The following is a 21,555-nucleotide window of genomic DNA, read 5'->3' as shown; positions in this document are numbered from 1 at the left end:
AAATAAGTAATCAATAAATATACAGGTTTTTATATACAAGCCTTGTGATTCATAGCCTTACACTTTACATTGTTTCAGACATGGCCACTTATTTTTACTTCTAAGTGCAGTGTAATCTCAATGTTACCACCACAGGTGATTATCTAGGCTGCAGATCTGTTACCAGGAACATCATACCTCATATTGCTACAACTGACTCACTGTGTGGATTGATCTCTTCTGAAAAGTACTGTGCACAACATCAATAACTTATATATAAAAAAACCAACAGAAAACACCTGCCTGGTGAAATCCAGGCCTCAACAGAGCCAGTGCAGCCAAGATCATTCTGCCATTTTGTGCAGTTATTTACCTATGAAATGTCTTTCAGGGAGGACTTTGAATGTGGTTTATTTTTGTTACAATTCTAGTCTGTGTGGCCCCTTTGCATATCAGTCCTCTGCAATTCCATCTGACAAGCACCCTAGTGAGTCTCCCATTTTTAGGATCACCTCTTCCATAGGAAGCGTGGGTCAGCTGGATGCAGGTGAAACACAGACTGTTTGGATGAGAACACATACATTCTCATGTCTCCTTCTTCTGCCTCTCCTGTTTTTTCAGATCAAAGTTGCTTTACAAGCCGGTTATCTTAGCACAGGGCAGAAGCTGTGTTCTGTGCTGCCTCTGGATTCTCACACAGAACCGCTGAAAGGCTTTTTTCACTGCATTTCTTCGCAAACCTCCCAGAAATCTTCACCTCTTACTATCTGAGGACATACAGAGTCAGGGTCATCACTACATTCTTCTTCATTCACGTTTGTGTTTAAATAACATTAAAGTCTTGCTTTACCTTTTTCCTTTTTTTGTGATATATGAACGAAACTCATGCAGCAAAAGCAGAGATGGGGGCTGGGAGGAAGCCACTGCTAACCTGTGCAACTACTGATGCGGAGGGAGGATGACACAAACTTTAATGTATCTCTGATTCAGCCACCTAACAGCTTGACAAGCCCATCTACACCAGTGCAAATTCCTAGGCACGCAGTCCCCACTTTCTTTTCTGAGCTATTCTCCAGCCTATGTTGTCATCAATTCTTTGACAAAATTGTTTTTAGCCTACTATAATGTTTCTCTATTTCAATATTTATCTATTTATGATTTCAATTTTTCTCTTACATTCCACACAAAATCTGTTACTGTTCCTTGATTTCTGTGCAGCCCTGAACCCTGTTACTGGTGCAATTTCTCCCATTTTCACTTTATTGCCTATATTTTCTTCCCTTTAATTTGCTTTCCTGTTTCTTTCTTATATTTTCCCCTCCAGCAGCTAAGGTAGTATTTTCCTGCTTTTGTTTTGTCTTTTATTTCTGTCTGTTTATGTCTGTAATTTTGTCTTTTTTGCTCATTCTATTCTTTCCTTTCTTCCCCTTCACTTCCCCATGACTCCACTGTTTGCTGTGTCTGGTAAATGGGCAGTCCCTCTCCTTTACCACCATCCACTATGTCTGCTGGTTGCCAGGGAGACAAACAGGCAGTGCAATAGGTGTCAGTTCTGCATACAATTACCTGTGCAGGGAAGAGAGCTATGCCTTCAGCAGGGACAGCTGCCTACAGAAAACCTAAAAGGGACCTGCTCAGATCCCTTTTAGGAGCTTTATGCTGGAAGGTTTGTATGCTAACAATTCCATCCTGTTCACCTGCTTTGAGATGGCTTCTCTTTTCTTTACTGAAGTTACTTGGGTGTCAGCAATGAGAAGTCATCCCTTCTGAAGTAATTTTAATGAAAAAGAAAGAAATTGTTTAAAACAGACACTAAAATTGCTTTATTTTATTTTAAAAAATTTCTAACTTGCCCATCATCTGTTCTCAAAGAGCAAAGGACTCCTCTTTTACACCAATTTAAGATTTAAAGCAAGTTAATGTCACTGGAAAGGGCAGAATGTCTTGATTCTGACATTTCAGATACTATAAAATCTGCCTTCAGAATTTTACTCAGCTGTTACTGATTTCTGACCTTGAAAATAACATTTTCACTTTAGAAAATATTTACAAATACAGTAATATCTACAATACATATTTTATATAAACTCATAAGCTTTTTGCACAGGACAATAAAAAAATAGAAACATAACTTGAATATATGATGAAATAGAAAGTTTTCCTTTAGGAGGAAGGAGGGTATTACCCATTCCTTAAATACAGGGTGAAATTCTGACAACACACTTATCACAGATGACTGCTGAACTCTTCCTTAACAATGCTAAAGGTAGCAGTAGGGTTTAAATCCATTTTTCTGGTCTGTGTTCTTGGGGTGAGGAGCCGAGGTTTAAAACACGATTGCACTAGATTTGGAGATATTTACAATGAATTTTTGATTTTGCTCTCAAATACTATTTAATATAAACATGCTTGATTAACTTGCACAATTTTAAATGGTCCAACTACATCTATGTGCCCATACAACAGTCTAATACTTGAAAGTCTGACCCATTTGAGCATATCAATGGTTCTACTGCATTTGACAAGTAAATGACATTCAGCTGAGTAACACTGAAGAGTGGTGAGAAGAGTTCTAGTCATAACTGACACTATACCAATAATACAAGCAGTCCAAACTGATTGCAAATTATCAATAAATGTGACTAAAAGCAGTATTTCAAGCTATGTACCAAAAACTATTACAGTAGTTAGAAACTGGCTAGAATGGTTAGTCACAGCATAAGAATCTAGCATGCCATATATTTGTATTTACCCTAACACTTCAAAACCTACCTCTAGGCCATTTTGTCTTTCAAACATAGATAGAAGGCTGATCCACGCATGATGGCCTTTAATAGTCTTGTCATAAAACACAGGATGCTTTGCTGCTTTAAACATAGTGAAAAGTAGAATTCCTCCTGTTTGCTTAATAACTTGTTTTGCTCAGTGTTTTGGTTTTTTTTTCCTTTTAACTTTAGAAACTACAATAATTATCTCTAGTGTTTCTACTCAATACTAAAAGTGTCAGACTCATCTGATGAGTTGACAGAAAGTGTCAGTGTTTAGACTGAAGTGTTCACCATCTGTCTGAGGTTCTGGGCCTGACTGCCACTTAAAAAAAGGCATCATAGAGTAAATGATTTTGGAAGCCCACGATTTTTGAAAACTCATGATTTTGAATAGCAAGTATAATTTACAATTGTCAAGATTATTTACAATTCAACAATTTTAAGTTGGAATCACTATATATACACATATATGTTGTTTCTATAACTTCTCCTAACATTCCTTCAAGCCCAGTTCACTTTCAGTTATTTACACATTTCTAGCATGTAGCCCTGAGCTTGGAATTTATCTTTGATCAGATCATCTTTGATGATTTAAAAACACCAATCTAGATTTGGGATTTTTAAACTTACAAGTGTCTACAGGCTATGAACTATTCCCGCTCCTTTTGTAAACTTCAACATATACTGAACTGTGTAATTACACCCTCAGTTCCTCTGAGCTCCAAAGAACAGACAGGTTATTGCACCTTCAGACAGGTGGAGAGAGAAAGGACTAAAAGAACTGCATGGGCTTGTGAACTATACATTTCCATGATGTCCATAACAAAATAACCTTCATTTCTACCTGCCAATGTCAGTGTACATGTCTGCATCTAACCCTTTGGTGACTTCCCAAAAAGATAACCAATACTTGGAATCAGATTTTGGAGGTTCATGGCAAAAGCTGCTGTGCTATATTTCTCTGCCAACCACACAAACTCCCAGATGCCTCATTTGTAGCTCTGGGAACAACCAAAAAGGTGCAAGGAAAACAACAGCTTTTTTTGCAAATGCCAAGATCAAAACTGTTCTGGTGAATGAAGGACACAAGGAGTCTCACACTTCTGCCTTGTGATGGCTCCATCTCCAGCATTCTTGGTTTCAAGATAGATGTCTCCTCTGGTATTTATTGTTAAGCAGTTCAAGCAGTCTTGGAAAATATTTAATAAGGCTTGTTTGGTCCCTAAGCAAAGACAGAGGTGCTTTCAAGGTCTAGAATGATTCTATCAGCCTTATGCTATTAGCCTTACTAAGGAAACAGGTGAGTAAATATTATGGTTTAAATGAAACTAATTCAGAGTTTCAAACAGGGAAAGGAACATGGAATGAATTTGCAGAGGGGAAAAAACAAAAACTGAAAGAGACTGTCTGTCATAAATGGCATGAATTTCACTCATACTTATGTCAGAAGTAATGGAAGATAATTACTACCTTCTTGGGCACTTGAAAGCGGGTGCAAGGTAATGGTTTACAAGACACAGTTCTTAATGGACAGATGATCTAACTTCAACTCCTTTGAGGAAACAAGGGAGAAAAAGCCTAAAATTCACACCAACCACATCCCTAGACTTCATGCACCTGAAAAACGTTGTCCTTTCCAGGATGATCCCTGTACTACCTAACTGGGTGTACACACTCCCTTTCTCAGAATGCTGAACCTTTCAAATACAGCTCTGCTCTCAGGGCAGACTGGCACAGGGTATGCTGCAGGGGTGTGCCACTAGAAGTTCCACACCATTCCCAATCACACTCGAGTTGTGAAACACAGCTCAACCAGGAATTTTCACAAGTGGGGAGTGCTGCTGACAATCAGAGAACTGAAATTGGAGAAAAGCTAACAAGCAGACCTCTCCCTAAAAATCCCATATTTGACACTCTAGTGCACCATTATTAACAATCAAGAAAGATACTGGACAGTAAGGTATGAAAATCAATCGAGGGAACTTGACAATTCCTCTATTGGCAGAAGAGAGTATGCCAAAATAAAACTGAACTCACGAGAACTTGTTTTATTGACAAAGATTTCTACAAGAGTACCAGGACAGCATCTGAAAAGTCTTACGCTACTGCAACTGTGCCATCCTACAGAATCATAAAGTTGCATCCACACCAGTGAAACAGACAGGTCTTGGAGTGTCCTCAGGCATCAGTTCCAGCTGGAATGGAATAACTCACGTCTAAAAGTTATTAACCTCCCCTCTTAAAAAAAATGATGCTTACATTCAAACTCCTAAGTAGGAATATTAACTCATCTTAATTAACACCTTTATTCTTGCCCAGAATTATTTGGGTGACAATAAGCTGGCCCAAATCAAAACCACAGCAGGGACCATTAATGAGCTCAAGTGCCAGCGGATGCATCTGGCATTGCACTGTTAGCTAGCAGAAGGCCAAACTGTGTGGGACAATTTGGCTAAGGCCAATCTGTGTGGGACAACTTGGTCAAGGGAATAACAATACCTTTCCACCAGGACAATGGGTTTGCTAGACTTTGAGAAGCAAGTGAAGATAAGCTTTGCATGCCTGAAAAATGTCTAGACAAATGGGAGGACAAGCTGCTGCATCTAGCAATCCCAAGCATTCAACTTCCAGCAGCAGCACATAGGACGTGGTGTCAGCTGTCATTAGAGCCAGTGGATTTAATTTAGATCTTGTTCAGTACATTGCTGAAGACACTGAAATGAATTTATTTAAATAAAAAAATTCAATTATTAAACTGTTTTTGTACTTGAGTGCTTCTGTATTTAGTTTTGTACAGTGCTTTCAAGTTCTGAGACAAAAAGAAATACAACTTGTATCTTTATGAATCTCTTAGAGGCATCAGTGAGAGCTATTTTACATGAAAGATTTTCCAGTATAAAGTGAAATTAGGTGCCTGGTAGAGATAAATTTCAGATCATTATTCCCTGTAGCCTAGCCTAATATGAACCCTGATGTCAGAAAGCATTAATGAAAAAGGTTCAAAATTATTAAATTCATTAATGTTAGCACAGTCTTCATTGATACTCTTGAAAGATTACTGTTTTGAAAAGCAAAATGACTTTACAGCTGGATTAAGTCTCAAAATCTGTATCATTAATACTAGTTTCTAATGCCAAATATGAAACAGACTACAGCTTTAATTCTGCTGTACAGTTTCACAGATCAAACCCTTTCAGATGAAAACTAAAATAGTAAGTTGGAAAACTCACATAAAAATAGGCCCCAAAATACAATTAGATTTAAATTAGGTTTAAAATTTTTTTGCGGTAAAACTGTCATTAGGGGAATGTCTTAAGAAATTTTCTGATAGTAATATTTATTCACATTAAAACAAACACACAATGGTCCTACGTGTTATTTAAACAGAGGAACACCACAGGAGGAGAGAAGAGAGTTCACATCTAACATCCTGAAGGCTTCCCAAGTTACTCTGGACTTGGAAGGCCTGCAGAGATCTCCCTTCGAGGTTTACAAAAATGGCTGGCAATATCTTCAGTTCCAAGTATCCTGAAAGAACGCTTTGGCTTCCCACCTCAGAAGTTAAAACCGGTTTTACAAAAGTAAATACAAAAGTATTAAAATAGTAAATAAAGTAAAAAAAAGTATTAAAAGTAGTAAATACAAAAGTATTAAAAAAACGTACTACAAACAAGAACATCGCACAGCAACAAATCAACCACCTAAACAACAATAAAAAAGCCCAACCCCAAATATCCTTAATTCTTTACCTGGAGTTCCAACCCACAGAAAGGAGAAGGAAGATGGAAAGAGGGACAAAAACCCCTTCCTATTGCGTGATTTTTAGAGGCTTTTCTGACTTCTGTAGCTTTAGAACTTATTCAAAGAGACGTAGGGCTAAGAAAACTAGCACTGATTTTATTAAAGCCTTTTCTAATTACCAGGTGCTGCTCCCCTCTGTGCCAGCCACACAAACTATGCACCAGCACAGTATGGCAGCTATCAAGGCTGGTTTGAGGGATCTCTGCTGTTCACTTTTAACTTTACAGTTGTGTATGAAAATTCACATTACCAAAACCAATTTTTTTAATAGTAGAACTTTTACATTAATCACATCCAATTTTTAATTTCTTATACAATACAATTTTAATCTTTGAAATCTGTTGTGAAACACAGAATATTCACTAACCAAATCAGTAAGAGAAGGTCACATGCAGCACTCATACACATGTACACAGACATCTGCAAGCAAGCCCAGAATAAAATAATACCTTCAAGCCTGGGAGTCCACCAGCCAAAAGAAAGACCACCTTTTTAGTACGGCAAAGGACCTCATAGCCTCCAAGTCACCATTATCATGTAGACATTTCTTTTTTATGAAATGCTAAGTGCAGACATTTAGAAAAGTCCATCCTTGTGAATTACAGGTATACAGTAAATTGCTGACGCAAAAGGGAAAAAGTCTGAAGTGACTTTTTCCATAATTATTAATTTGAAACTTTTAAGCCTCTAAAAAAGATTGGCATTATAATATTTAAGAAGACATCTCACACCTTGGCAGAGTTCATTTATTACCTGATGGTATTTCTTGAGTATGTTGTGCATTTCTGCTACATCTTCACTTGTTATAGTTTTGATGATATATCTTTTGTCGTAAGACGTATGAAAGCGGGCACCACTGCGTGCTTGGGAATCATTGGCAAGGGGTGCACTTCTTGTCAATGAATTCTGTCAATTGATTTAAAACAAAAAAAGCATCAAGTCAGACAAAAGTATGTAACTTTTATTTAGAGCACACATAAACAATTTACACTTATTTTAAAATATTTTTCAATACATCTGCACCAAGCTGAATTCTGAAAAGCATGTATTCACAGACTACATTATCTTGAGAAAACACTTCAAAAATATTCTGGGAAGAAAAGCATGTTTGAGAAGGAAGGTATTGCTCATCAGTGGTTCAAAATTCATCCTCAACATTTAATGAGAATTTATTGGACATTGATACACACATATTATCAGCTGTGGGGAAGAAAACAGAGTAATTAAAAATCCAGAAGGAACACTGCATTATACCACAATAATTATAAAGACATGATTCATCCATAGTTATAGTTTCACTTCAACATTAGCGGTATTTCCTCTTGAGACAGTGTGATCTGGTACATAACCAAGATCACAGTTACATTTCTGAGTTCTAGTACCAGAGCTATACCACAGAGTTAAGGAAATAATTTGTACAATACCTCCTTTCATAGAATAAGCCTACCTCCATACTGTCTCAAGAGGAGAAAATTAGTTGATGACTGTATAGCATTTAGAAGAGAGATTAAGGACTATTTATAGAGCGAAGTTTAAAATTACTGGTGCTTCAACAGAAGCAAGAGAAGCCTTCTGCTTTTCTCAGAGAATAAGTAGTATTTAGGTTAGATTTCTTTACACTTACAAAAACAAAATCAAGAAAAAATAGACTAAGTATAGCAACTTCTTTTTTGCCTGGAAACATCCTTCTTTACCAATAAGAACTTATGCCAATTGTTAGACACTTGAATTGCACAAAAAAAGTAGTAACAGCAGCAACGCAGCCATGAGAAAACAATGAAGTTTTGGACCTCCTGTGTATTTCCATAAATATGAACATACTCTGAAAAGGTTAAACAAGTGAATGATAGACTACTGGAACACTTCTATGTTTATCTGTTTATGAAACAAACTTGCAGTAACCATCTGGTATATCTCTACTTATAGCAGAAAACCCCAGCTCCTGCTATCCTTCCTCATTGTACCATGCTGCACAAACAGCTCTTGTTAAATGGAAATATACCTCCCTTCTTTCCACATTCACAGAGTATAATGTTCTCCCTGCTAGGTGAAAAGCCATTTTACATTCAAAGACAATTTAAATTAAATTTTTATATATAAATGCAAGCATTGAATATTCCTGAACAGCAGAAGTTCAGCTCCAAGAGTCACAGAATGAATGTTTGTGTGATGTGGTAAGGCACTGTGAACTAAGTCACAAAATGGATTTGCACCAGAAGAACGATGATGCTCTGACTACAATACACTACATCTACCACATGCAGGTACCAAACCCACACAATCTTGTTTTTGCAGGATCTATGTTTTATTTGGAGATTTTCAGAAGGAGCAGGACACGCAGATTCAACCCCTGGTCAGTGATTATTATGAAGTAATAACCTCAACCAAGAAATTAGGGTAACTATAGCCCCGAGTTTAAGAATACACTTGAACACATACAATTATGTCTCTGTATTTTGGAGATCCATTGATTTCAATAGGGCTTCAAGCATTGTTTAATTTATCCCAACTGTGGGGTGCTTTCTGAAATCAATTTAATGTGAAATAAAACCATTTTCCCACAAGGTTACTTAGTTCAACAGAAATACTCAGGAGTAGCAGAAATAACAGTAAATCACCAAAAAGTGCACAGCTCTACAAGGGCTTATTAGAGTGAAAACCTTAATTATGACATGTAGGAGAAATAAATCTTTTGCCCTTCTTTCTATATATTTCTAGGCTTGTACAATGAACCAGAATAATTACTGATGTCTATGATAAAAAGTGACATCTTTCTCTATTATCCTTTCCACTCAGTAATGAATGAAAGGATGTGGGTGCTTCTTTAAGGTTTATAAATCAACATTTTTTCTAGACTAATCAGAAGAGAGCTTCAGGGACATCACTGCAGACACTGCAGTTCCTTCTCAACACTGGCTTTTGGACAGTCAATTTTAACAAATATAAGTGCTGATACACCATCACCTCACACAGCATTGAAGATAGCAGAGAATTCAAGTATTACAGCAGTTTTATTTGCCTGTTTTCAGATTTTTTTTCTGTTGAAATTGATTTCCCACCACTCCATCACTGAAAAGTTTTAATGTACTGAAGTCTATTCAAGCAAACAAGTATTATAAATGGATTAATTTTTCTTAATGCTACACTTGATACCAGTACTCCACTAATTTTCAAATTGAATTTGGGTAGAAACCCTTTGTGCTCTACAGTCAGAAATTGGTTTTGTTTTCAGGCCTATAGTTCAAGATGAAGAGCTGATAATAGAAGTTAAAATCAAAAAAGAAGTACAAATTCAGTTGCCTTCATCACAAATTGAAAATATGATGTAATAATTATTTTCAATTTTAGAAAGAAGTGAATGCATGGGTAACCATTAGTGTATGTAATGAATTAAACTACTGCTAAGTTATTCAGCTATAATTCAGTTAGTAATAATAAAGGCTACTGAGTAATTACTTGTTATTATTCCCAGCAGAAAAGGGTACATTATTCTGAGGTTAACTATTGCAATAAAGCAGTAACCACAGTAATCTGAATGTATTTTTCCCACAGAACTCTAGTCTTCAGCCTGTAATCCATATAATCATAAAAGTTGAAAGCAATTAACCTGGCAGGAGACTAAAGTTGTTTAGCTATAAAAAGCTGCAAAAGAGGGTATTGGCTGGTTGGTCCCTGAACATCAGAAGCAGGAGAAGGAGGAAAATGTAAAGTACATGAACTCCAAGTTTCAAGTACTCTTAAGGTGTATTTTCACAGAAAATACATATTTGAGTGAAATTCATATTTGAGTGAAATACAGGCCTTGGTATAAAGGAGATGTTAGTTGATTGGATGTTAGAAAATGTGATGCCCATCTACAATAAGACCCAGAAGGAAGCTCCAGGGTCTGTCAGTCTGACCTTGGTGCCAGGGAAGGTCAGAAGAATGTCCAGAGAAGGGCAGTGGAGCTGGGGAAGGGTCTGGAGCACAAGGCTGATGAGGAGAAGCTGAGGGAGCTTTTCTCCTGGAGAAGAGGAGGCTCAGGGGTGACCTTATCACTCTCTACAACTGCGTGAAAGGAGAGTGCAAACAGGTGGGAGTCCGTCTCTTCTCCAGGTAATAAGCACAAGGACAAGAGGAAATGGCCAGAAGTTGTCTTCACCTAAAGAGATCCCTGTTTTTCCAGCAGTAGCTTTTTCTTCCACTAATGAAAATCTATTCTGCCTGATTGCTAACTATGATGAAAATCAATTTGCAAATACAACTATCATACCAAAAATGTTGCTAACAAGAAAATACATCTCTGGATAATTATTTAGCTGCACTTTTTATTAATATTTTAATGGGTTACAAATAGTGATGCATTTATTTTTTAGTAGACGGTTATTTTATTAGTAGTTATCTATATCAGGATTAATTAAGAATGCACATAGCTATCATTTTACCACATGCATATTAATTTGTCAGAATAAACCAACCAACTTTATGCTAAGCAGCATCTTTCCATACATGCACAGATAACCCAAGTGCCCTCGCTACAATACTTTGACGCTACTAATAAATTAAGAGCAAATGTTTAAACATTAAACATGTTTAAATAAAAAACAACCTCTACTTAAACCTTTAATTAAATTAAAGTCTTTGAGACTTTATTTTTACTAACTCCCCACTCTTGTCATAGCTCTCTCAATACAATACATTTTTCAGGTACAGAACATAGTTACTTTGAACTTTAAAAGCACATGGAACATAGGAGACATTTAATATTACTATTTTCTGTGTTTTCTTTTGATACTTGCCCAAGTTTGTTAAATAAGTGTGGTTTAAAAAGCAGAAAAAATAAATCTAATTATATCATATTGTGCAGATTACCAGTAATTGCCACTTTCTTGTGTTGATAAATACATAGTTGAGTTTTGTCAGTAGATGATTTTATTTGCAATGGCTAATTCTCCCTTCTGTGAATAGAGAAAAGTTCAAATTCCTTCTCAAGTAAACCTTCCAGGTACCTTGCAAAATACCCCATTTCTCAACTACACTAGTTATACTTGTTTATAGGTAGAAATCAGTCTTCAGTAAAACACATCTACTGTTGCTTGGTGATGGTAACCCATCTTTAAGTAGGGAGATAACAAGAATTGGCTTCACTGGCAAATCATCATCATTAACGAGTGAGATCAAGAAACAGCTTCACTGAAAGGATCAAACGAGGAGATTTTAGTGTCTTCAAAGAGGAAACTATATGGTTTTTTAAATCCACTATGATTTTTCCCTTTTGATGTAGGTGAAGCTAACTTACCTGTTGGACTCAGACTGCTCAGGCCTCTCATTTAGCCAAATACTAACATTAACACTACAAACATTAACACAACACAAACATAACTAATATTAACTAAGTTAATAGTAGATGTTGTGGAATTGAAGAGATTCTTCATTAGAAAATGTTTCTTTTGCAAGTTAAGACATTAAATGGCCAAGAAGGTCCTGCACTTAAGCCACTTTGAAGCACAGACATTAGAAAATCTATAACTAGTAAGAAATACCAGAAACACCATATGTGGTATCAAATTTCACTTTTAAGTTAGACTTTAGACATATCCAGATAAGTTAACAAGTTTAACTTACTCTGGGGTTGTCTTTTGCAAGTTTTAAAGTCAAATTTTTAAGAACTTTATCTTAAAGCAGACAATAATAAGAAAGTTATGCAGTTGTGCTCATTAGACAAACTAAAAAGACATATTTATTTGAATTGTCCTGTTACTCAGACAGCTTTTGGTCACATGGCATAGACTCTTCTCTTATTGTTGAATGCAGTTTTGAGATATAAATGGTAGCTTCTGGGATCCAGACAGCTTTTGCCAGAACACACAGATAAATTTAAGTGATGACTTGTATGAAAAGTAAGAAAGATAAGTTGTACTGTAGACATCTGTGCACAAATTCCTTGGAAGCAAAGCTTTTTGAACCTGTCTGAAGAGACCAGTTGTAGGCCTTTTCCTCTGCTTGAATCCAGCAGGAAATTCAGTTAAGAGAGACCCACTGGGGTCCCTGGCAGAAAAATCTTCTTAAGTGAGGTATCTCTAAGTGGACTAGGGAGGAAATAAATAATGAAACATAAGCATCTCCCTTTTCCAAAAGGAAAATATAAATGGGGTTAAGGGAGGGGGAAAGGAGAGACAGAGAGAGGGATCATGGCAAATGCCAGATTGAATTCCCTCTGGCTCTGCTTCTTAATTAGGGGAAGTCTAAGTGGAATATGAACAGATGGGAAATGAGCCACCCCTCACTTAGCACAGACAGATCTATGAGCTACAAAGCCAGAACAGGGAGGATATCCTTCAGATGGAGACAAAAAAATGCCCAACTCTTACCCTGCAAGAGACACAGGTTTGATGCTGTAACAACCCTTGTACCATCACTTACTGCTAGGACACAGCTCCTCCCTGCTGTGCCAGGAGCTAGCAGAGCATGTCTCTAGCTGTACAAAGTTGGAGGTATTAGTCCCATTAAGTTAATAAAAATCAGCTGCTTATACAATAGCATTAGTGAGCTCAAAATTCAAAGAATTAAGGGTCAGACTGCCCTGTACCCTTCAGAATTTCCCAGCCTTCTCCAACTCTTCCACGGTGTGCCTTGGATCTCTGGCACAATTAAAACATCTGTCAGCCAAGCATACCCTGTTCCACTTAACAGCTTCACTTAGCAACTCACTGCAAGTCTCCTGCTCCGGGTGTGCCAATTCCCCATTCACTTCTCATTTGTGAAGTTTTAATCTTGTGCCTGCTGGTTTTTTGGTCTCAGGAGAAAGAGAAGGTTTTGTACTTTTAAAGTGTGAATACTTTCATGAGGTCATTTAAAGACTACACTAAATTACTTGTGTAATTACTTATACAACTGAAGACACATTTAACATGCCAAGCTGACAGATACCTCTACTAGATAAATTTCTCCATATAGTCCCCTCTTTCCCAAATAGTTTCCCTCTGACCAGTCACTGTCTGGAAGCTTAAGTGCCCTCACATAAATGAATACTAAAAAAAAAATTAAAAAAAAAATCACCCATACTTACTGCACTAGCAGACAACTAGAAATATTCATTTCATCTTCAGTGCTGAGAAGCTAAAAATCACAAAGAATTTGTCCCACAGAATTAATTTCTGATAAAATAATAAAAGTAATTAAAAAAAGTTTCACATATAAATTACTGAGAGCTAAACAATTTACTAGTACTTAACTTCCCAGAGAGTTCTTGAGGAAAAAAAAGTTATTCAGCACACCTAAACTACACGTCATCATCTCACCCAAGAACAGCATATTCTCTAGCAAACTACTGGAAAGGTTGTTTAATTTCACTATAGACTCACTCTCGTCTTTCCCAAACTCTCAGCAATCTGCACAGTTTTATTTCCTACAACAAATACCTATCAGGTAAGGAAAAAGGTTTTTTTCCATAGGTGCTTTTAGGACCTGATCCAGGATTCTTTGACATTCACAGGAGCTGCTTCTAGAGATTTCAACAAAATTTAATAAACTAGAATCCAACACAACTGCTTTCATCAGAAGCTATTTCATTTCACCCAGCACTTCCTAAACTGAACTCCAATCTCTACTTATGGATTAGCTAAGTTCTAGAAAGGCAGTCCTCATTTTTTTTATCTTCAAAAGACCAAGATCCACCACAACAGTTTTCCCAGTATTTAGCCATTTGTGTTGCTGGAAAGATGAGTTTAATTCTGAATTTTAATTATTTCCTTCTCTGGTAGTTCATATTTATTTAATTCCTGAAGTACCTAGTATTCTCTTTCTGCAAAGATACTCACATACTACTTACTTCTTAACTCCAGTTTTTGCAAGTGCAGCAGGTCAGACTCTGTCACTCCCAACCAAATGGCATTCTCTATGTCCTTAAATTCCTTTGACACTTTTCTGGTATTTTTTCTACATCCAAATTTCAACTTACTTTTTCAAAGACTACTAGCATCAAAACTATATATAGTATAGCTTCAGGTATAAAACAAAGATGTCAAAAAGAAGTTAGAATTCTTCCAGATCTTTTTATACCTTCTAATTTATCTACCCTGGGGGCAGTTACTCCTAGTGTGAAGGTCCCCCTAGTGCTGAATTCTTGTCTTCTTTGACCTCTTGTTCCTTCTCAGAGCTACCACCTCCCTGAAGGAAGCCTCTTCTCTGTAGTTCTACACTCCTTTTTTAATCATGTAAGTATTCATCTCACCATATGAACAGGATCTCATTTGGACAGGTTCAGAATGCCAGGTGATCAAAGTGGGTTTTGTACAAAATCTTTGACTTTATTCTGCTTCAACACTTGAATGGATTTTGCGTCCTCTGCAAGATTTCACTATGTGAAATGTCAACTGTTTGTTGACAATTAAATGTTGACTGTTATTTAATTATCCATTATTTATATTTTTTTGGTTTATTATTATAAAGCTCTGCAATAATTAGCATTTTAAAAATCCAAGACACAAAATATCACAGCAAATAGTTTGTAAGAAGCATCCTCAAGAGTCCTTAGAAGCCAGCTAAACACTATCTAATGCTTTATCCTTTGGAAATTTTTACCTTACACATTGGTCAATAAAAAAAGCTACTGTAATTAAATAACAATAATGATATGACTTACGTTAGTTATACCAATAGTAGATATCAAAAAAACTAAGCTAACTTCCAGAGAGGCTTTGATTATTTCTAAGAATAACAAGTTAAGCTTGTTTGGAGCTATTTTATCTAACTGAAACTATTTTTGTGAAGAAAACACACGGAGCAAAGCCACTGAAGTACAGGAAGAACTTGTCCCCCATCTCACATCTTAACTGCAAACTATATTTATAACTGGCAAAGCACTGCTCCCCTCTTCAAAGACAAACTGCTGGTGAGGCTCTTCTTCTCTGCCCACTTTGCTTAAAATGTTCACAGCATGAATTTTTATCTCCACAGTGGGAGGCCAAGGATTAGCCCCAGACTCCAAGAGGGTGGAGAGATTTAAAGGTCAATTTAATTAGCTCATTCTAATCTCTCGCACGCCTAATGTAAATGTCATTGTTTTCTAACTGCTACTTTAGCAGACAAGATCGTATTTTAGAAACTTTGAAGACATGAACTATGTGTTGGATGTAATACAAATACTCTGTGTAACTTCTTTAAAAAGGGATCCTAATAAAAATTGCCATTGAGTCAGACCTTTTCCTAAGAAAGAGAAAAAGGGCAATAGGAAAATGCTGGTGGTAAAGCATAGAGAGCTTTAGAAGAACAGTAATCTTTCAAACTGACTGGCTTAACAGCTTCCCATTGATTTAAATCTTCCCCATTTCATGACGTCTGGACAAAGGCAAACAATGGTTTCTGGTGCTGTGATCTCATCCAAAAGCTGTGGAAAACTAAAATGAGCTTTACAAGCTCAACGTACCCTAAAGACAAATCAGATCACATCCCAGGCTATTTAAGAGTGCCTCCGGGCAAGCTTTGAATGAACAAATAGGCAAAAACAAGTGCACAGATGATGCTCTGCGATGACTGAAATCACAGGTCAGTGGAAAGGCCTGACAGTGGCTCATGGCTGTTGGAGGATGATGTACACACAGTCTGGCTGTTCTCCTGCAGCAGAAGTCACGGTGCTGCTCTCTGGCCCAGGCACAGCTTCCCAACAAGACAAACCTGGAGCATCCCCCAACCTTTTTTTTCTTTTTTTTTTTACAAGACTTCAGGAATCACGAATATGGAAATTAGATCAGGATTACTGATTAAGGAGGACATCAGAAAGACAGTGTCATACAACTGACACAGATGCTTCAAGGTTATTTGCTGTAATTTTAAACAAGTATCCTACTCCTGAGATGATTTTCAAGACAATGTTTTGTCAGTGACTTGTAGAGAGAAGAAAGGTAAAGCACTGGGTTTTTAAAAAAAAAAAAAAAAAAACCAGAAGCACCAAACCCAGAGATATCTGGGTGGTCATACAGGGACAGGTAGGGATGACTTTTGGGTCTATTTTGTATGGTGACACTGTTCTTGCAATTAAGCAGGTGCTTATCTGGAAACCCTGTTGCAGAAGTATGACCAGGCAACACTGATCTCTAACACCAGAAGGTCTGTAAGGAGTCTGACATGGAGAAAAGCATACCTGACCTACCAGTAACATGCTACAAGTACATTCAGGGGTGTAACCTCCCCTGCCTTTGCCAGATATATGGACAATTTTGCATGATGATTTCTTGTCAGCTCATAAGCATGACTCTCTAAAGGCCTATGGTGAATGCCATGGGATCCCCAAAAGATGAAAACAGGACGCCACTGGTCCTGTGCTGCACCCATCAGAAGTATGGAGCGCCTTCTATGATCTTAAGATGTGGATGCACACACTCCAAACACCTATGAACATTTATAAAAAGGGAGTGATTACTATGGAGAAAGATAGGAAAATCTTTGACGAGAAGCATGAACTTCTTTTTTGTACTGAGCCATCCTTCCAGGAGAAAGGTGATGGATTCCTTGACTTCGTTGAATAAGAGTTAATGAATAAAACATGAGGGCCTTTCCTAAAACAAGTTATCCTATTGAGACCATAGATCTGGATTTGGAGCTGTCAGCTTAAGGCATGCACTTGCTTTGGAAAGAGCTGTGGCTCTTTTTCTGGGAACCTTTTCCCTTTAGCCCTGCGAAAGTTGGCTTAATGCCTTCCTTTCAATATCTGCAAGAACTCGGGAGCACTTATCAGTTTGCTCTTTTGATGTTGCCAGCATATGCTAAATTACTACTTTCCAGTTTGAATGCCCAGTTTGAATAACAGTATAAGCAAGGAACAGCCAAAAGCAAGGCAAATTAAATGTTTTCTAGGGAAAACTGGAAGAAACCACAAGTTAGAATTTCTGTTGCCATATGTACTAAGGTTAACTCCCACCATCACTAAATTATTATTTGGGCTGACACTTAGGGTACTAAATCTAAGAACATTAGGTTTAGATTGAAAACTTCATTTTTTACGTGCTGAAAAGACTACAAACAGCAGAGGTTTTGTTACTACAGCTGGTTCAACACTTTACTACCACCACTGCCTATACTCACATCAAACAAGATGTCAGCAGTTCTGAATGTCTTGGTGTCAATGTCCATTTGGGATCCACAAACTGTATACTCTGCTATAGGAATCTCATCTGACAGACAAGCCCAGGAACTTTTCAGGCACTGACACACTTATCATGCTAAAATAAAATGACTAGTACTGGTGTTTTCTGTACAAGACAGTTCTTGCTTTGATGATTTTTAATGCACTTTATGGAATTAATTGAAGATATTGTCTTAGGAATAAGCTCCAACTTCTAACATAGTTACTGCTGACCTTGCTGTCTGTAGTTTGATGCTGGAGGTGCTTGTTCTTTCCCAAACCAAGGGCCAAGGAATAAAAGCATGAATTTTAGTGTAGAAGCACCAGCTGAGAGCACTGAATAATATTTGTTTGTCTGAAGAAAGATACCATCTTAGATGGCAAAGTACTTTTAAAGTTCTTAAGATGATGTCTTAAGACTGGATAAGTCATGTAAAATGAACAAAAATATTTAGAGATAAGAATTTTGATGATCTGAAGTTTAGATACCTCAAAAGAAAATTATATTGCAGGCCAACATCTAAAAAACAAGCCTAGAATTTGCATTGTTTTCCTGATGCTTCAAATCCTTCTGCATAGAAAGGTCTGGGAGATATTGAAAAGTCTCCTTAACAGCCTTATCAGAAGAAGTTAAAGATATAAGTTCATATGGTTCGTTATTAGGGAAATTGCTTAAAAGCAGGAATTCTCATTAATTATTTTAGATTTCAAGCTTTTATATGGAAAAGTGCTTAGAGAAATATCAAGCACAGGTAAATTAAAAGGAACTTACAGAACCAGCTGCTAAAAGTTCTTTACGAATTTTTTGTCCTGTACAGACAATCTCTACAAACTGCTCCTACAGACAGGAAAAGTCAGATCTGAGCCTGTCTCCTACTGCAGCAAATAGGGAAGTCAGTTGTGCTCTCCCTCATCCCCAGCAGAAGGCTCATTAGGTGCACTGCGACATTGGTGCCCTCGGGTATGAGCAATTGTACTTTACTGGGCAAGAACCCAGTCTTCCTCTGTTGCCTGGCAGAATCCAGACGTAGGATTCAGCAATAACTTTAAGCAAAAACAGATGTGTTGGAGCATAGTAAAAAAAGTTTCCTTTCCCAGAGCAACAGCAGCAGAAGCATTTGTAACAGTAGTACATCCTATTTTTCTACAGATTTTTGGGGGTTGTTAGGTGAGCTGTCTGCCTGTTAATATCTCATAATTTTTCAGTTTACAGAAGCTAACCCTGTAATTCTTCTAACAGAACTCTGCTCTTGGATTTTCTAAGGTAACAAAGTATGTCAACTGACTTGAGAAGCAATCCCAAAGGAAAACAGCTATCCCATTAACTGGATGGGGGGAACGGGGTTGGGGGCTTGGTAGAGGCAGCAGAAATCTTTCTGTAGAATAACCTTTACAGTGTCTAAAGCTGAGGGGGAATGCAGAAATTAAAATTTAGTGCTTAGTGAGGGACTTTACAATACCTGTTTTCTAAGCAATTTTTTTCTTTTCTACTAGAACCAGTTAAGGCTTCAAGTATTCTCCCGTGAATATTAGGATTCTTTTTCAATTAAACAAGAAAACACTAACAAAAATACATAATTTACCCTATCAAGACAAAATCTGTCATTACTTAACACCCTGGCTTTTGGAATTACTTTGACACTTGAAAAAGTAATCTTCAATCAGCAATCCATACGTACTTGTAACATCCAACAGCACAAAACAAAACAATAGTCTCTTTCCCTTTGATAATTCATAGTCTTTGTAAGTGGTTAAAATGGTTTTAAAGTTTTTCCATCATTCAAATGCAATTTTGATTCATACTGACTGATCATCAGTTGTGTTCCTTCTTTTAAGAAAAAACAGCCAGACCAGTTTTTAATTTAATGCAGTAACTGTTGTAGAATTTTTTTAATATCAGAACAAAGTTTCTATATTCAAATCTAGGTTCAAAGAACCTATATTAAGGACCTCATTTATCATAACACATTTGTACAGGCAATCTTTGAATGAAACTCAAGGTTTCATTAACTTCATACTACATTTTCTACACTGCTGTCCATTATAAAGCATGAAGCACAAACAAGCTACACTGTATTAGCAACTGCACATGCATGACCATGAAACTTCAATCCCAGTTCAGTACTAAATGTCTCTTGGAGATGTCCAACTAGCTATGAAATACAGACAGATGCAGGACAGATTACCAAAAACATCTCAAAGAAGGGAGTTGGTTTGTGTCATGTCAAGGAGGGGAGTTCATTCCAGGAACTGTAATTGCCATTACTAGGAATGGCTTCCTGTAAGGCATGAGCCATACACAATTTAAGGAATTCCTCTGACTCCTAAGTCCAGACTACTTGTAGGGAAAAGCCATGTACTTTGTGAGATTTAAATCTCTCTTCAGAGACATAAGGAGATCTCTGTAAGACAAGTTCCATATATTAATTATTCCACATGTGAACTGTCTATGTGTTAAACAGTCCACAAAATTACTACAAAATGAGAAACACAATGTAAATAATTAAAATTAGTATAGCCCACTACTTAGAGCATATGCTACCAGTTTTTTTTCATGAGGTAGGTTTTGTTTTTTTAGTGCTTACTCATAAGGAAAGACTATTTGCCCTCTGGAACAACTCATCAAGGATATCAGCAGAACATTCTGAAAACAAAGGCATTTAAAATGAATGTTCATTGAGACTGTGACTGATGTGTCTGACTAATGAACAAGGTAATTGGTTTATTTATCTAAACCAATCCTTTCTGGCTCAATAATGGGAATGACATTGTTCACAGTTGACTAGGACTCCCTTCCTGAAAATCACTATATAAGAAAAACTATCAGAGAAAGCAACTTGATATTCCTTCCATAAGCTTCCCCTTACTTTTACACTGCAAATAATTTTTCAATTTCAGGTATGATTCTGAGTATAAGACAATAATTTTAACCATAATAATTGGAATAACTTCCTTGAAGATAAACGTTATCTGAAAAAAAGTATGTATTAGATTCCCTTTTAAAATCACTGAGACTAAAATTAAAATGAAAGCAACTTCTACTTTTAATAGGGATAATTCCTATCTTACATGTGAGGAGACAAATTTTCTTTATGCTCAGTTCTGTAAAAATAATTTAATTTTCAAAGTGAGTTCAAAATACATTAATAATTTAAGCATTTAATTTATTTTCTTTTTAATCAGATTAGTCAAGTAGAAAAAGAATTCAGAGTGATAAATTGCTTGGGCTGAGGAAAAAAGCAATAGTGAAGGTGGACATTGTCTTCCCTCAGGTTAAAATTAACTATTTTCCATTTTTCAGTAAATATGCTTTAAATACTAAAAACCATGAGGTTTTTTGTAATACATAATTTTGTTGTATCAAAAACCAGGATGCAGTTACATGTTCTTATTTTGGGTTGTTGATTGGTTACATTACCAAAACACACAGATACAAAGAAGTACTTTTGGTTTTAATCTGAAAATATGGACAATTTATCCAGTGACAGTTACTTAATGTTGTTTTATCATTGTTATCATTAATAAATCCAAACAGCAGTATAACATAGTTACAACAGGAATTTCTGCTGCGGAACAGCAGTGCAGATGGAAGCATTTCACAGTGGTGTCAAATGCAGCATTTTTGATTATGCCAAGTCTGCCAGTTTTAACTCACTACAGCATCTCAAGTCTTCTAACAGTCACTGAACTCTACCTTCCACTGTCCAGTAATGTCAAAAGCCCATGTTCTAAAGACAGCAAACATGAATTGACAGCACAATTTCAAGAGCAATGACATGTCTTCCTTCTTTGTCAAGAAAAATGAAATCTTCATATAAAGGGATCAAGTAACTTCTCATGCAATAGGATCCTGCTTGGTCCAACAGCAGAACTGAACCAGGAATGCCATTTGATACATCTATTTAA

At 36.6% G+C, this 21,555-nt stretch overlaps 1 protein-coding gene across 2 annotated transcripts in view; it reads right to left on the bottom strand.

Moving 5' to 3' along the window:
* The window catches only part of PIP4K2A (phosphatidylinositol-5-phosphate 4-kinase type 2 alpha), a 107,592-nt gene that overhangs the window by 26,045 nt on the left and 59,992 nt on the right, over nucleotides 1–21,555 (bottom strand). For both annotated transcript variants that reach the window (XM_041489227.1, XM_041489235.1), the window contains exon 4: nucleotides 7,302–7,454. In XM_041489227.1, the coding sequence (XP_041345161.1) occupies nucleotides 7,302–7,454 (153 nt within the window). The remainder of the gene's footprint in view (nucleotides 1–7,301; nucleotides 7,455–21,555) is intronic.

Source organism: Pyrgilauda ruficollis, unplaced genomic scaffold (genome assembly GCF_017590135.1).
Source record: "Pyrgilauda ruficollis isolate IOZ18807 unplaced genomic scaffold, ASM1759013v1 scaffold12, whole genome shotgun sequence".
Classification (NCBI taxonomy): Eukaryota; Metazoa; Chordata; class Aves; order Passeriformes; family Passeridae; genus Pyrgilauda; species Pyrgilauda ruficollis.
Note: the sequence above shows the minus strand (reverse complement) of the source record. Positions and strands in the feature narration are given on the sequence as shown.